Consider the following 18,780-nt stretch of genomic DNA (forward strand, 5'->3'; position numbering starts at 1 on the left):
CACTCCCCCTGATTGTGTTCCCTCTCTCACTGGCTGTCTCTCTGTCAAATAAATAAATAAAATCTTTAAAAAAATAAATAAAAAATAAAAAATAAAAATAAAAGAAGCCCTAATACCCTAATAAAATGACAACATAAGAATTAAGTTTTAAAAACACAATTTTTTTTTGCTTTCCTAAGGCATTTTCTACTTTCTAAAAGCACTTCCTCCTAATTGACATTTCTCTAAAATTAAGCATTGTAAACAGACAAAATAAACTGACTTGGAAATATAATGCCTCTATAAACCTGTGTGTTGAACTGCTGCCATCTGCTGGCTCCTGACAAAATCTCAAGGTCAGACACAATGTGTGGATTTCCTTACCTGGGCCCTACAGCCTTCTCTTGACCACAATAGTGTTTAGCACAGATTTAACAGGGTGGGGGCTATCTGTAAACCAGCAACAGCAAAAGAACCTCTCTGAGATTTGTGCATGTGTGCCTTTGACTCAAAAAAAAAAAAAAAATCAGACAATAAAATGGGTATTAGAATAACTTTTCTGCTTTAAAAAAGCCAGTGTGTAACCAGTGGCCAACACTCTCCACCTGCCCCCAACACAGAAGTTCAAAAGAAACAGGTCAGTTTCTTTTGCTGCTGATCACAAAAATAGTAAGAAAGAAATGTGGTATTCCTCTCTGCATCAGAGGTGCACAGTTTCTCAAAACTTGGTTACTGGACCACGAGCAAAATCATATGAGGTCCTTGATAAAACGCAGATTCCCAGACCATGATCGACCCTGACATACCGAATCCGAATCTTTAAGAACCATAACCTGAAATTAGCTTTAATCAATTACTCCAAGTGATTCTGATGTGCAAGACATTTTGAAAACCAAAGGCAAAACTGAATTAAAGCAGAAAACAAACTAAAATAACACCATAGTTCTTTAAAAATAATAGTAAAAATACCCTTCTAAAGTTTGATTACGGAAAAAGAGAAAAAAGAGAAAGAAGATAATCTTAAGAGCATAAAACATGCAAATTTACAGCAACAAATCTGAAAAGAATAAGAAGAAATGAACAATTTTCCCCAGCAAAAAAGTATATTATAAAATTACCAAAGAAACAGAGTTTGACTAAACCAATTACCATAGAATCAAGTGGATAATTAGAAGACTATTACTGAAAAGGACAGAAGAATATATAATAAGATAGGTCCAAAGAGAATCTTTAGTTAACATATAAGGAAAGGGTCATTCTACTCTGAAACTGTTCCAGTTCCAGAAAGCTCTCCAATTCCTTTAAGGACGTGAGCAAAACTGTCAGAGAAAAATCTGACAGATATCACCAAAAACAAAATTAAAGAAACTAATTTGTGAAAATAAATACAAATACACAATACATATACAAAATATCTGTTAATCAACTTTATGTTATCAGTAAGGCTTCTTGTCAACAGTAAGCTATTAGTCAAGTTTTGGGGAATCTAAAGTTGTACTTTTCTACTGCAAATTTTTGATTGTGCAATGGAGGAGAGGTTTAGCGCTCTGATTCCCAGTACTGTTCAAGGGTCAACTGTTGTTCATACTCTGCTTTGACTTAATAAACTAAAAGAAACTTTATTTTGTATGCTGCAGCATTCCCAGGCCTATAACAATGTGTAACATATAGTAGGTATTCAATAAATATTTTGAAGGTTAAGTGAATAATAATAATGAGCCCACAGAAAGATAACTAGTTCATAGAAGCACAGAGAATAGGTCAGAAAAAGGGATCAAAAACATTAGTCTTTGCTCTGATTCCATGTCAAATAAGTTATCTTAATAAAATTACAGTATTTGACTTCTTGTGAAAACTTTCCAATGGGAGAAGAAAACTATATTGACCAGTCCACACTGCTTACACTGCTTATAGTATTTCAAATGCTATCATTAAACTTTCATTCCACATTTTCAATCAATCTTGTGATTTAAATTGGTATTAGTATTCCAAATCATGATTACCAAAAGTGAACTGATAAAGCCAAGCTTCTGGCCCAAAACTGTGACCCTATCCACACCTGTCTCCCGACCAAGCATAATTACTACTAAAATGAATCAAAGAATCAATCTTTCTTTTTAATATTTCTCTTTGCTTAACACAGAATAACATGATAGATCCTCCCTACCTTCAAAACCTGGCCTCTGCCCACCCTGCCATCCTCCTCTCCAACCATAGCCTGTATACTATTTAGGTCTTTCCATACATGCTCTGTGTTTCAGCAAATCAGTCTAGAGTACCTGTAGTACACACACGCCTACGGAAGTTTGCTGAATGTGCCTCTTAAGTCATGTGCAGACATAGCTGCCTCAATTTGCATGGCAAACTAACTGATCCTTCAAAACTCTTAAGGTGACATCTCTTCTGAAACTTCTCTGAACACTTCGTCTTTCAACATTTATTATTTCCTTCCTCATACTATGTCTGCATCTTATCCCTACTTCGACTGTTACATGTTATCAATTTATTTGTATATGTGGCTACAAAGCACATAATAGCATTCAATAAACATTTGCTGAAGAGAAAGAAATATTTACTATTCACTAAAAGCATTTATCTCAATAAACCAAAGACTCATACCTGAGCCTGAAGAAGAAATAATAAGAGAAAGATCCTATCAAGAAAGCAAAGCTGTGGTGCTTGGGTAGCTCAGTCGGTTAAGTGGCCGGCTCTTGGTTTCCACTCAAGTCATGATCTCAGGGTCCTGTAATCAGGCCCTATATAGGTCTCTGCGCTCAGCAAGGAGTCGGCTTGAGGATTCTCTCTCTCCCTCTACACTCCCCCCACCACGGGCTTGCTCTCTTTCAAATAAATCTAAAAAAAGAGAGAGAGAGAGAGAATGCGAAAAAGGATGCATACCCAACTCCAAAGGATAAGAATAAGCTTTAAACAGCTGTTATTATTTCAGCAAACATACTGACCAAGCCTTCTGCTGGGTGGCAGGATTATAGAAATATAAGAAAAACCCAGGGCCTAGACCAAGGTTTGGCAAACTACAGTCAATGACCTAAATCTGGGCAAGGTCATCTTTAAAAATAAAGTTTTATTGGAATACAGTCACACTCATTCATTTACATATTGTCTAATGCTGCTCTCATACTACTACCACAAAACCAAGTAGTTGTGACATAAGACTGTCTAGCCTACAAACCCTAAAATCTTAATTATCTGGCCCTGTGCAGAAAACGTCTGCCAACCCCTGGCCTAGAAGGAATTCAAAGTTCACACAGATCTGAGAGCCAATGGTTTGAATACTCCCAGAGGAGCAAAAGGAGGATGTCAGGGAAAGCTTAACAGATGAGATGGTTTGCTGGGACTTAAGTAAAGATTGGGAAGCAACCTGACACAGAACTAAGAAAGAATGTTCCAGGTAGAGTTAATCACACAGGAAATGGGCTGAGGGCAACAGGATACAGAGCATTTCTCGGGAACTGCAAGAGTCTGGTATTGCTAGGGTATAGTGGACAAAATGGTAAAACACAAGGTTGGACAGAAGGGCACCATAAGCTGCATATACGAAGATGAAGAGTTTGTATTTTAAAAATATATATCACTGGGCACCTGGGTGGCTCAGTTGGTTAGGTGTCCGACTCTTGGTTTCAGCTCAGGTCATGGTCTCAAGGTTGTGAGATCAAGCCCCAGCGCACCCTCTCTCTAAAATAAATAAATAAATAAATAAATAAATAAAATCTTTAAAATATATGTATGTGTATATATCACTTGGTGCTTACACTTGCCAAGAAACCAAAATCAGACACACAGAAATAACAAACCACTTCTAGAAGGATCCACAGGAAATTAAAAGAATTTATAAGAAAATATAAATAAGTGGGAAAATACTCCATTCTCGTGGACTGGAAGAATCAATATTGTTAAAATATCCATACCACCCAAAGCAATCTACAGATTCAATGCAATCCCTATTAAAACTCCAATGGAATTTTTCACAGAAATACTACAATCCTCAAATTTTTATGGAATGACGAAAGACTGCAAAAAGCTAAAACAATCTTGAGAAAGAACAACAAAGCTGGAGGCATAATGATCTCTGATTTCAAACTACTTTACAAAACTGTGGTTATCGAAACAGTATGGAATTGAAGACAATGGAACAAAATAGAGTCCAGAAATAAAATCACACACATATGATCAACTGATTTACAACAAAGGAGCCAAGAATATACAATAGGGGAAAGGACAGTCTCTTCAATAAATGGTGTTGGGAAAACCAGAGAGTCATATGCAAAAGAGTGAAACTGGACTATCTTATACCATACACAAAAATAAACTCAAAATGGATTATAGACTTAAATGTAAGACCTGAAGCCATAAAACTCCCAAAAGAAAATATAGGTAGTAAACTCCTTAACATTGGTCTTAGCAATGATTTTTTGAATCTGACATCAAAAGCAAGGGCAATAAAAACAAAAATAAACAAGGAGAACTACATCAAACTAAAAAAGCTGCTGCAGAGCAAGTGATCAACAAAATGAAAAGTCAACCTAGGGAATGAGAAAAAATATTTGCAAATCAAATACCTAATAAGGTATCCAAAATATATAAAGAACTTATATAATAGCAACCTCCCCAAAACCCCAACAAACAATCTGATTAAAAAATGGACAGAGGGGACGTCTGGGTGGCTCAGTCGTTAAGCATCTGCCTTCGGCCCAGGGCGTGATCCCAGAGTCCTGGGATCGAGTCCCACATCAGGCTCCTCCGCTGGGAGCCTGCTTCTTCCTCTCCCACTCTCCCTGCTTGTGTTCCTTCTCTCACTGGCTGCCTCTCTCTCTGTCAAATAAATAAATAAAATCTTAAAAAAAAAAAAAATGGACAGAGGATCTGAACAGACATTTTTCCCAAAAAGATATACAGTTGGCCAAAAGATATATGAAAAGATGCTCAATCATTAATCTTCAGGGAATGCAAATCAAAATCACAATGAGATTACCACCTCACACCTGTTAGAATGGCTATTATCAAAAAAACAAGAAATGACAAGTGTTGGAGAGGATGTGGAGAAAAGGAAATCCCTGTGCACTGTTGGTGAGAATGTAAATTGGTGCAGCCACTATGGAAAACAATATGGAGGTTCCTCAAAAAATTAAAAATAGAACTACCATATGACCCAGTGATTCCTCTTCTGGGTATTTATCCAAAGAAAATAAAAACACTAACTCGAAAAAATATATGTATCCCTATGTTCACTGCAGTATTATTTACAATAGCCAAAACAGTAAAACAAAAAAACACCTAAGTGTCCATCAATATACGAATGGATAAAGAAAATGTTTTTCATATATATAGAATATTTCATTTAGCCATAAAAAGGAATGAAATCCTGCCATTTGCAACAACATGGATGCACTTTGAGGGCATTATGCTAAGTGAAATAAGTCAGAGAAAGACAAATACCATATGATCTCACTTATATGTGAAATCTTAAAAAAAATCAGATTGATGATTCTGTTGATGCAATGTAGAACGGTGCTAGAAGGAGCAGGGAGTAGTCAAGAAGCTATTATTCTACTGACTGTTTAAAGCAAATACACTAATAATCTATTGTGGAGTTTATAACATATGAAGTAAAATATAGAACAAAAATAGCTTGAAGAGTATAAGAGAAATAAAAGGGATAATATATTATTGTAAAGTTTTTATAGTAAAATAATATTAATTAGAGGAAGACTATAAGTTAAGGATGAATACTATAAACTCTACATTAATCATTTAAAAAATAATAACACAAACAGGTTTAGATAAAAGCCAAAAGAGAAAATTAAATGGAATTTTAAGAAAATTTGCTTAATCCCAAAACAGGTAGGAACTGAGATAAAGAAACAAAGAACAGATGGGACAAACTGAAAAGATAGCAAAATGGTAACATAAACCCAACCATATCAGTAATTACATTAAATATAAATGTACTAAGCCCTTTAATTAAAGGACAGATTGTCATGCTAGATACAAAACAAGACCCAACTACATGCTCTTTACAAGAGACATACTTTAAAAATAACAACACTGTCATGTCAGGATGGCTGAGTGGTTTAAGGCATCAGACTGTAAACAACAACACTGATAAACTGAAAGAAAAAGGATAGAAAAAGATGAATATCACTAATAAAAAAAAGCCAGTACAACTGTATTATTATCAGAAGATTTCAAGACAAAAATCATCCCCAGAGTCTAGAGATAAAGAGGGGCATTTCACAATGCTAAAAGGACAAATCCATAGCAGACAAAATGTTTGTGCTCCAATTAACACAGTTAAAAATACAAAAAGCAAGAATTAAAAGGAAAAACAGACAAATCCACCATCATAGTCAGGGTTAACACTTCACACTAGAAAAAGCAAACATGAACAGTTACGTCAATACTGATCTATAAAACACATTAGAGTAGTTGCTCATTGGTGGGAGTGGAGGGGAAATATAACTTAAGTGTAACAGGAACAAAGGAAAAAATTAAAACTATATTAAACAGAATAGAGCCTTGTATAGATTAATGATAGGAACGATTCCATATATTAAAGATATGTGTACCTCAATTCCCTGGACATTAAAAGTGAAAATTAAGAATCAAATTTATTGGAAAATCCTAATATTACAGATATTTTTCTTACCAGCATCACTGTTAAATTCATAACTCTTCCAAGGTTATCAATGTAGTAGACACTGTCTTGATACCATGAATCACAGTGTAGGTAATTATACATTCCAAAAGCATGCATGTGTTCCAATGTATATTGGTCATCTCGAAGTTTTACTTCTGCCACAGCTGAAATGTAAGAAAAATAAACATAAATATCACAGATTTTGTCTCAGGTTATTTCTATCCTCAGAATGCTTACAAGGTGAAGAAATCACAGAATGCTAATTACAAAGGACTTTGGGACAAATTCACTCTATTATTCATTCTAAAATAATTTCTAGGCACTGTGTATAGAGGATAAACAGTAAGTAAAACTGAATGATTCCCTGACAGTAGCCATGAGAGAGACAGGGCTTTTCATGCCACTACCTTCTTTTCTTTTGGGTACCTCTTCCTTGTAATTATGAATAAGAACAGGGAAATCCTAAAATTGAAGATCTCCTGTCGTTTGTGCAAATTGTAAGTCTATTTTATAGAGAATTTTTATAGTTTTTAAAATGCTTTTACCTCTATTATATCTCACTCCTTTTTTAACACATTAAGAAATAAAGAGAATGTTTTTATTATTTCATTATACAATTAAGGAAATAAATTAAGCATAAATGGTGATTTCTCCAATGTTTTACCACATCTTTCCCAAGGGTATAGAACAAAATAGTCTACCTGGAAGAGAAACAAGATTTCCTAATTAAAGAGCAGTGTTTTCCACTAGGGCACTAGCGATTTCCATATTTTATTTTTACTTTTTTCCACGTTTATTATGATGTAATTGGCATATAACATTGTATAAGTTTAAGGTGTACAACACAATGACTTGATATATGAACACACTGTGAAATGATTACCACAGTAAGTTGCTGAACACATCCACCACCTCACATGGTATTTTTTTTTTTTTTTGTGATGAGAACTTTTAAGATCTACTCTCTTAGCTACTTCCATAATTTTTTAAAAAGATTTTATTTATTTATTTGACAGAGAGAGAGAGCACGAGCACACACACAAGTAGGCAGAGCAGCAGGCAAAAGGAGAGGGAGAAGCAGGCTCCCTTCACAGCAAAGAGCCCAATTTGGGGCTCAATCCCAAGACCCTGGGATCATGACCTGAGCCAAACGCAGACACTTAACTGAATGAGCCACTTAGGTGCACCTAATTCCATAATTTTAATCTATTAAATGTGATCTCTGCTTCCCCTCTCTCTTCCCTCATACACAGATAGGAACCCTTATAGCTCAGGGCTGCCCATGACTTAGAATTCATTTCTGCTCTGACAGGAAATATGTAAGTAAACAATGCTGGGCCAATACCTTACCTTAATATAAAACTCAACTACTGTAAATAAAAAATTAAAAAATAAAAACAACAGAAAACTCAACTTACTGTATTCTAATTGCCATTAATTTTTTTCCCCATAATGGTTCATTGGTTCCTACTTCTATTACCTGCCTTGAGTCCTGGCTGACTTATATTCATTCACTGATTTATTCAGCAATATTTTAATAGGCACCATTGATACAATGATGAGCAAAAAGCACAGAATTTACCTTCTTAGCACTTACGATTCAGTGAGGAAATGGACATTAGTCAAATAATCACATAACTAAATATATAATGAAATTGTAATAAATGTTGGGGGAAAAAATTAACAGGTACCATGAGAACAAGTAACACTGGGCACTGATCTATATGGAGTAGAGAACTGATGAAAGCTTTCAGAAATCTGAGCCAAGCTAGAAAGGATAAAGGTAACGATTGAAGAAATTTACCTCCCCCCCCAACACACACGCACACATACAGAGGCAGAAGGAAAAGCAGGCAAAGTAGGAGGAAAAACTTGTGCTCAAAGAACCAAAAGAAGGCCAAACTGGCTGAAATACAAAGCACTGTGGAGATCTGTACAAGAAAAGGCTACAGATGAACAAAGCTAGAGAAGTGGGCAGGAGTTGGATCATGAGAGGCCTTGTCTTTATCAATAAAGTTAATGTAATTCATTTACGTTTTTAAGCAGGACAGTAAATTCAGATTTGAATTTATAAAAGATTACTTATAACTACAATATGTAAAACAGACCGAAGCAAAGCAAGGTAAAATCCAGTGTAAATATTAAAAGGAAACTTCACTAAAAACACAGTGGAGAGGCTAGCAGGAGGGACCCTACCATTCAACATCAATTACAGGAAGTATTGTTAATTATAGACCCCAACAGAAGAGTATTCAACAGGAAAGAATCATCAATTACAGGCCCCAACAGGGAAAAAATGTATACTGCATCTCCTACAAGAAATGGCACCACCCCTGCAACTCAGTTAATGAGAAATCAACATTACCTGTACTCTTGTTTTTCAGTGGACTTTCATTCAAACCAACCCCTCCCAACTTCCTCCTCCTTCTCCATAAAATGGTTTGCTATGGTTTTGCTGTAGCTTGCATGTCCCGAATTGCAATTCTTTAATATTCCCAAATAAACCCACTGTTGATAAAATAACTTGGCTGTTTTATTTTTATGGTTAACACCAGGAAGATCCATTAGAAATCTATTGCAGTCATCTTGGTAAAGCATGACTGACTGAAGTTTGGAGGCATCTCAGGGGTAAAATCATAACATTATTATGGATCTGATGAAGGCTGAGGAAACTGCTATTTATAATTCAAGGAAGTATTTATTTTATAAAGAACACTTAGAAATACATATTCCACTGATTAGGAGGGAAACAATCAATTCTTGGTTTTCTAGCACCACAGTGTGGATAAAACTCAATACTGCAAGAAATATGCATGGTAACATAATGGCCCAAAGTAATAATACTAGAGAATGATATGACAAATACATTTTCCTCATATTTCTGCCAAAGACCCTGAGCAATCCCAAACAAGCCGGAGACTTCTTAGCCCTCTGCCTTATTACAGTATCTCATCTGTGAACATAAGGTTCTGGAAAACCATTATTAGGTGACTATAATATAGTCTAAGTCTTCTGTTATTGCATTTGGACAAGATAATTTACTAAGTTATTAGGACACAGAAATGAGCATAGTGTATATTACATACTTAATAATTTGTAAAAGCTTGTTAGTGTATAGAAAAAGCTGTATCTCTGGCCTCAAATGAGAAAGAAAAAGTTATCATTGCATTTTTCATGTCAACCATCTTGAGTTTATAAAAGGAGAGGCAGAACAACTCAAAGGAAAAAGCAGTGTTCACAATGTAACAAACTTAATCACTGGCAGCGCTCTTTCCTACAGCCTCCTAAGAAAGGAGGCGGACAGCAAGGAGTCTCAAATCTCTGCTGGGATCTTGGAAATGGCGGAGAAGGGAAACCTCTTTAACAGAAGGCCAGAGAAGTAAATATTTTATTATTTAATATTATCTTGCACTGGAAATAAAAGAGCTTTGCTAAAAAATCCTTCTCTTTTAGTCTTTTAAAAAGAACTTAGCGATCAAACAAGAAGGAAATCTCCCTTAATCTTACCTAGATTTCTCATAAGACATGTATGAAACCTCAAAAATCTATAGTTTCTCATTCACAAATTATTTATTGAATGTCTACTACATGTATTATGCTTGGCACTGGACATACACTCGTAAATATAAAACAGACATTATCCTTGTAATGGTGTTAATAACAGTCACAATTACTGCTTCTTGTCCTTTCAAAATATACTGTTATGTTGAACCACATGAAATTGCCAATATTCAACTCTTTTGATACCAGTTAAATATCACTCATTCTAATACCTATATAAGCAGAGCACAGTAGTTTAAAAAAGCAGGGGTAGAAACGTTAACATGTTAACTTACAAAGGCCACTTCTTAGACCATTTATCTTCTAATCATACCCAATGAATTAACTCTTTTTGCCTAGTCACTGAGTTTGCTATTTGTGTATAAAGATGTAAAAAAAGTAATAGTACAGTAGCCCCCGCCCCCTTATCTGCAAGGGATATGTCCTAAGATCCTTAGATCTTCAAGCATCAAGATGCTTGAAACCACAGATAATACTAAGCCCTATATATACTTATTTTCTTATACGTGCATACATACATACATAACAATAATAAAGTTAAATTTAGAAATTAGGCCTAGTAAAAAATTAACAATAACTAATAATAAAATAGAACAATTATAGCAATGCCCTGTCATACAAGTTACACAAATGTGGTCTCTCTCTCTCAAATATTGTACTCACCCTTCTTCTGGTGATGATGTGAGAGAATAAAATGGCTACGTGATGAGATGAAGTGAGGGGAATGATGTAGGCATTTTGATGTAGTGTTAGACTACTACTGATCTGTCAATAATACATCAGGAGGAGGATCACCTGCCTCTGCACCGCGGTTGACATGGGTAACCGAAACTGCAGACAGTGAAACTAAAACTGTGGATAAGGTGTAACTACTGTACAAGTCCATGTTATGAGTTCTGAAGTAAGATTTATGAGACATAACAGAACTAGAATTTGGAGCACTGCTCCCACTAACCCATTTTATATAATGCTTCTGCACAAATTAATATAGGCATCTACCTCTCTTCCCCATATTTTCTACCCTAAGAGCAGATATGAATTTTACAGTAAGCTCTACAGAAATCCACTGGTTACACAGATCTTTACTCTGACTATAGCCTAAATCTTCACCAGCTTTTACTTTCCCTCCCCTGAAGGAAAGAGCCCAGAGACCACATTGATTAGAAAAAACATGAGCTTTAGAGTCAGCTTTGCCACTGTCAAGAAGTTTTTTAAGTTACTAGCCTTTCAACCCTATCTCCTCATCTGTAATGAAAATTAATAATACTTATCCTATAAAATTATTGACAAGCTTAACCTTAAACCATTAAAGTATTTGCTATATGACACATAAGAAGAAAAACAAGTGTCGATTTCCCTGTTTCTCTTCCCCTGTCCAAGGTTAATTCTCACACAGTTGTTTATTATTCCATTCTCTTCTACCTCTTCTAGAATAAGAGGGAAGTGTTGGGCACTCACATAAGCCTGGGAACTATGACTGTTCCCAACAGGTAGAATGGAGAAAACACATAATTCATGGGATAATGGGTAGAGTACACAGAAAACTTTTGTCTCATTGTGAGGAATATTAGCATTAAACTGAGCAGTGCTCCAGACCAGCCTAAGAAATCATAAAACACTAAATGAAATTAATCTGTTTCCAGTACCTCAACTGCATCCCAGAATAAAGCTGACGAAGTTTATAAGAATACAAATCTATCCTTCAGCCAACAACGTAAATTTCACAATTTCTAGCATCCAGTCAAATATTACTAGGCATGCAAAGAGGAGGAAAAAACATACCCATAATGGAGAGAATAATCAATCAATAGCTCAACATAACTGACATAGAAGTTATAATTAGCAGAACAGAACACAAAGTGATTAAAGTACATTCCATATGTTCAAAACAATAGACATGAAAAATGTAAAAAAGATGAAAACTAGAATATCTATGATGAAAAATACAAGTAATGGGATTAACGACAGGTTAGATATTGCAAAAGAAAAAGACTAGTGAAGGTAAAGGCATAAAAATAGAAATTATCCAAAATAAAACAAAGGAAAAAAAGAACAGAAAAACACATACAAATCAAGAGCACTGATGAGCTGGGATCAATTGCCAGCAATCTAAAAATGGGCAACTGGATTCCTAAAAAAAAAAGGGGGGGGAGGAGAAATAATGGCTGAACGCTTTCCAAACTTGAAAACTATAAACCCAAGGATCTAGACAGACCAACAAATTCAAAGCATTAAGACTCATGAAGAAAACCGCACCAAGGCACAACATAATCAAACTGCTCAAAACCAATGTAAAAAAGAAAAAAAGACATGTCATGTATAAAAGAATGAAGATTGGAAAACACCAGATTTCCATCAGAAACAATAAAAGCAAGGAGAGAGTGGGGCAACATTTTTAAGTACAGTTGACCTTAGAATGACAGAGGGGTTAGGAGCACTGCCTGGTGCACGTTCAAAAATCCACTTGTATCTTTTGACTCTCCACAAACTAAACTACTAATAGTCTACTGTTGACCAGAAATCTCACAATAACACAGTCAATTAACACATATTCTGTATATTATATATTGTGTTCTTAAAATAAAATAAACTAGAAAAAAAGAAAGTGCTATTAAGATAACCACAAGGAAGAGAAAATACATTTATGGTCTGTACTATATTTATTGAAAAAAATCCAAGTATAAGTGGACCTGCATATTTCAAATCCACATTATTCAAGGATCAAATGTATTGAAACAAGAAAAGGTATCAACCTAAAATCCTACACAAGGCAAAAATATCTTTTGAAAACACAAATAAAACAGCATAAAGGCCAGGAGGAAAGAAACAGAAGTATACCATTGTAGGGTCTTATGTTACAAGTTAAGTAGTATAACATTATTTGAATGTATCATGTAATAAGTTAAAGATGTATACCCTTAACCCTAAAGCAACTAGTAAAATAACAAAGAGCTACAGTTAGTAAACCAACAAATGTGATAAAAATGATTTCATAAGAAAATACTCAATCCAAAAGAATATTTAAAAAATGGAAATGGAAAAATGAAAAAAAAAAAAAAAAGGAAAATTTCAGCTTCCCAAAGACTAGATAGAACAAACAATACCAACAGCGAGATGAAAGACCCAAACTAACAAAATCAATAATCACATCAAATGTAAACAGTCGAGTTAAAAGGCAGCGATTGTCAGGTTGAATAAAAAAGCAAGACTCAACTATTTCTGCCAATAAGAAATACATGTTAAATACTAAAATACAAACAGGTTAAAAGTTAAAAGATGGAAATAAATAAATACACACACTATGGTAACATTTAGCAAAAGAAAGCTTGAGTGACTATTTTAGTATCAGGTTTCAGAGCAAAGAATATCACCAAAAATAAAGGTTATTTTTTAATGATAAAGGCATCAATTTGTTAAGAGGATATAACAATAGTGTTTATACAACATAACAGAGCTTTATTTTTTTTTTAAAGATTTTACTTATTTGAGAGCGAGAGAGCGAGAAAATGATCAGGGTGAGGGGCAGAGGGGTGAAGCAGGCTCTCTGCTGAGCAGGGAGCCTGATGTGGGGCTAGATCCCAGGACTCCGGGATCATGACCTGAGCAGAAGGCAGATACCTGATCAACTGAGTCACCCAGGCACCCCCATAACAGAGCTTTAAAATATATGAAGCAAAAACTGACAGACTTGAAAGGAAAAAGAGAAAAATCCACAATGAAAGAGATTTCAATATCCTTGTCCCACGCAAGCATGAACTAAAAGTAATTATGCTGCGTAAAAGCGAGACAAAAAAAAAGTACATACTGTATAATTCCATGTATATAAAACTCCAGAAAATGCGAACTAATTTATCATGACAGAAAGCACAGCAGTAGTTGCTTAGGGATTGAAGGGGATATGTGGAGGAACAAAGGGCTAGTTACAAAGGGCACGGGAAGTTTTAAGGATGATAGTTAAGTTTAACATCTTGATTATGGTGAGGACTTCATGAGGGTGTATATATGTCAAAACATGCCAACCTGTACACTTAAATATGTGCAGTTTATTGTCAGTTATCCCAGTAAACCTATTTAATGTGCATGTGTGATATAATAGCATCTATTATTCACCAGGCATGCTCCAGTCCTAGAAGGAAAGATGGACACTGGAACCACTGATAACAAAACCAATCGTCTTAAAAGAGAAAACAGACACCAAATGCTACAAATTATGATAAAGTCTATGACCAGGTACAGTAGGAAAGCAGACTATAGATTCTAATTTGTACAAATTCTGTAGTATAGATTCTAACTAGATAGTCAGGAAAGGAATCTCTGAGTAAGTAACATATAAACCAAGATGAATGAATGGAGTATGAGTTAGCTAGGTGAAATATAGGGGGAAAACATATACAAAAACATTTACAGAATGAAGAGTCTAGGAAAAAAATATGTACAGTCAGTCCGCAACTTAAACTGGTTCAACTTAGGAGTTTTCGACTGTGCAATGATGCAAAAGCAATACATATTCAGTAGAAACCGCACTATGAATTTTGATTTTTTCCCAGGCTAGTGATATGCAGGAGGATACTACTGGTGATGCTGGGCCATGGCAGCAAGGTACAGCTCCCAGTCTGGCACATGACTGATCATGAAGGTAAACAACCCATTCACTTACAACCACTCTGTACCCACACAACCAGTCTGTTTTACTTTGTATTCAATAAATTACATAAGATTCAACACTTTATTATAAACTAGACTTTGTGTCAGATGATTTTGCCCAACTCTAGGCTACTGCAAGTATTCTGAGCACATTTAAGATAGGCTAGGCTAAGCTGTGATGTTAGGTAGATTAGGCGTATTAAATGCATTTTTCAATTTAAGATGTGTTTGTCTGGACATAACCCCATCATAATTCAAGGAAGACCTGTATAAGGTAAATGCCCAGAAATGGAATTGCACGGTCAAAGAGCAATCGTAGTTTTATAAAAAAGGGAGTTTTTTGCTTAAATCTTTGGAATACACAAACCGACAGTTATTGCTTATGTAGCAAAGGGAACTTTAGAACAATTTACTAACATTATTTAAAACAAGAGAATAAAAATAAATTAGTATTCCAAGCTCTTTGAAACCAGAACACATCTTCATCCTCACATCCTAAATGCACAGCTTCACACACCATCCACTAACATTTTGCTGAATTAACTGTAAACTCCTTGGGTAGCATAAAAGAAATCACGTTGCCAAGAGGAACTCCTCAATCATACCTATCTCTAGAAATGACAGTTTTTAAAGGAATTCACCTCTCTACCCTCCTGAGGAGGTAGCAATTCTTAAAGCAAGCCCCTCACACGAACTATTGCAAAAGCCTCCAAACTAGTCTCCCTGTCTCTATTCCTCCAATCTTCCAAATTCAACCTCCACAGAACGTAAGATTAAGCCAATCTCTAAATCTATTTCTTCTCTATACCTAAAACCCTAAATGGCACCTCACCCCCTCCAATTGTGCGTCCCAAACACAGGCTCCCAAACCAACAATGGTGAAAAGAGAGGACAAGGACAATTTAGTGAGTTGTTGATAAAGTTAATGTATTCAATTTTGAGGACTATTGGGAAAGTTTGCTTCCTGCTTTTTTGATGTTAAAATATCCTTTTGCTTATGAAAGAACGGGTGAGGACATCAGTTTTTAAGAAACAGCTCTACTTAGGCACTAGAATGTTATCAAGTCAAGCAAAACAAGTCAGTCATAGCAAGACAAATACCATATGATTTCACTCATATGTGGAATTTAAAACCAAAACAGATGAATATACGGGAAGGGGGAAAAAAGAGGGAGGCAAACCATAAGGAACTCTTAACTATAAAGAACAAACTAAGCGTTGCTGGAGGGGAGGTGGGCGGGGCATTGGCTAAATGGTTGATGGACATTAAGGAGGGCACTTGTGATGTGCACTGTGTGTTATATTTAAGTGAAGAATCACTAAATTCTACTCCTGAAACCAATATTACACTGTATGCTAGCTACCTAGAATTTAAATATAAACTTGAAACCAAAAAAATAAAAAGAAACATCTCCACTTAGCAAATTAAAAAGTTGGCAAATCTTTGACAACTGAGCTTTATTTTTCATTGTAAGGGCCTGAGAAAATGTCTGGGGAAACACTGACTCACATACACCACAGGTGTGGATAAAGTCCACCAGGCAAACAGTGCCCTCACCTATTTTTCTAAGTCGTTTCTACTTCCCCAGATTTTTTGCTTTAGCTATACAGGACCGCATCCATGTCCTACACACAATCTACTTACTCTCTCCCATTGCTCATGCTTTCTCGGGAAGGGAATGGCTTCAATAACAACTCTTCCTTTTCTTCATCCACTCTACTTATTTATCACCTACAATGCTAAGCACTAGGGATTGAGTAGTAAGCAAAAAGAAAACATTACTGTCTTCATGGAGCTCACAGTCTAGTGGAGGAAAACAGGATATCAAATAAATACAAAATTAAAAACTATGATGATACTGTTTTACAGAGAATGGAAGGAAGGAGAATGGAATGGCGGGAAAGCTAGTCAATAAACTACTATAGTTCAGGTAAGGGATAACTGTGATTTGGAGAAGGGTAGAGGCAAAGAGAAGTCAAATCTTGAGCTACTGTATTGCTGACAAACTGAATAGACGCACTATAAGAAGAAATATTCCATGACACCAACATAAGCAACTATATATAGACTTGCATAATAGTCCCAATTTTTTATGCCTCCCTGGATCTATGCCCTTTGCTATGAGCTTGCTACATTGACCTTAAGGCTTGTTATATGACTTGTTTGGATCACCAGGACAACAGCAAACTAATTCCAGGCAGTAGCTTGAAAAAGCTCTTGTGCACTGCTACTTTTCTCTTGGATTAAGCCTAGGTTAGCCTGCTAAAAATGAGAGACCACACGGAGAAAAGCTAAGCAAAGACCATCTGAAATAATCTTATACCAGTCTACAGCCAGAGAACCCCAAAACATATGAGGAAGTCCAGCCAAGATGAGCAGAGCCACCAAGCAGATCCATAACTGAACAAAGATGCAGGAATGAGTCCAAGCCACTACTAGAAGAACCACCTACCTGACTTGTAGACTTGTGAGCAACAATTGCGTACTCTTTTGAGCCACTGGGTATTGACTGGTTTTTTAACGCACAAACTAAATCTAGTGGTACCAATTACTGACATGGGGTGGAAGAAGCAAAGGAAGGGAATGAAAAGAAAAGCTAAGCTCATTTTATCTCACCCCAGTCAACTCTTACCTCTCCTTCAAAACTCAAATTAGATATCAACTCCTCCAGGAAGCCTTCCCAGATCCCCAGGCTGGTTTGGAAAGATAACTTAAGTACTACCATTATGTTCTGTACATAACCCAATCACTGCCTTATCACACTGTTCTGTAATTATGTTTATATTTTTCTTCCCAAGTAGCCAACTGCACTTTTCTGTTAGAGACTGTATCATATTCATCTTGATAATCAACTTGTAACATAAAACAGGCTCTCAACAGATGTTTCCAAATTTTATAAATCAATTAATAAACACTTATTTGATAAAATTCCTTAACTCTAGATTAGTATTTCTCAATGTGTGATCCACTCGCAACATGCACCAGAACCAGTAGAGGTGTGTATTAAAAATGCAAATCTCTGGGCTCTTTAACGAAAATGCCATTCATTACCTCGTAAGAACAAGGATGAATTTTTTGGCCAGCCTCAGATACACAAAACAAACAGAAGAGTAGATACTAAACTTTTCCTCAAAATTTTCTAGAGATGTTCTCTATGATAATATCTTAGTCTGACAGCACCTATGTAACTGAAAATGCTCTGAACTGCAATGGAGTTTCTCTTCTACGAAACGGGTCTCCGCCAGAGGAAACAGGAGCTGGGGGTCATCCCAGGAGGTGTGGCTTTCCAGCGCACACGGTTACAGAGGATGCTTGAAAGCGAAACAAGACCTGAGTTTTCTCCGCAGCAGGGCCCAGGCCAGAGACCGACAGCGACCCGAGCCCAGGCAGCAGCCGCGTGCCGCTTGACGAACCCTGGAGCCCGGCGCCCGAGCCAGCGCCCGCCCAGGGTCTCGCTACCTAAGCGCCGCACGAAAGAGACTCCCACTGAGTTCCGGGACGGGCGTCCGTCTCCAGGGCGGCCACCCTCGGTCCACCAAAGCCCGACGGGCCGTGCGAAGGCCCGGGTCGCTTGGCCTGCCAAGTCAGAAAGGAAGAAAATGAGGGAAGGGTCCGGCCGCTGGCAGCCGACAGGAGAAAGGACTAGAGTGCCAGGGGACGCCGCCGCTTCCCACCTGCGTCAAGCTCCAGCTGGTAACAGGGCAGCGGCTCGAGGGAGAGCTTGTAACCTTCGAAACGGGGATCCAACAGAGGTCTCTTCACGCGCAGAGAGCAATTAGCAGCCACCTCCATAGTCTTCCTGAGTCGTAGCGTGAGAATTAATAAAGCTCTTGTTGAAAGGTCCGCGCTTCGCTCGTAGCACCGAGGCTCGCAGGCGGCGTGGTTCCCATCCCAGAAAACACTGCGGTGAGGGATGCCTTCTGGGGAATGTAGTGCCCAT

General features: G+C 36.6%; 1 protein-coding gene across 2 annotated transcripts in view; it reads right to left on the minus strand.

Annotated features, from left to right (window-relative positions):
• NUDCD1 (NudC domain containing 1) overlaps positions 1-18,747 on the minus strand; it is a 77,017-nt gene extending 58,270 nt beyond the window's left edge. For both annotated transcript variants that reach the window (XM_040625829.1, XM_008689263.2), the window contains exons 1-2: positions 18,515-18,747; positions 6,644-6,798 (exon numbers count right to left, since the gene is read on the minus strand). In XM_040625829.1, coding sequence (XP_040481763.1) covers positions 6,644-6,798; positions 18,515-18,632 — 273 coding nt within the window. In that variant the 5' untranslated portion in view covers positions 18,633-18,747. The remainder of the gene's footprint in view (positions 1-6,643; positions 6,799-18,514) is intronic.
• Positions 18,748-18,780: the final 33 nt, after the last annotated feature.

Source organism: Ursus maritimus, unplaced genomic scaffold, assembly GCF_017311325.1.
Source record: "Ursus maritimus isolate PB19 unplaced genomic scaffold, ASM1731132v1 scaffold_9, whole genome shotgun sequence".
Classification (NCBI taxonomy): Eukaryota; Metazoa; Chordata; class Mammalia; order Carnivora; family Ursidae; genus Ursus; species Ursus maritimus.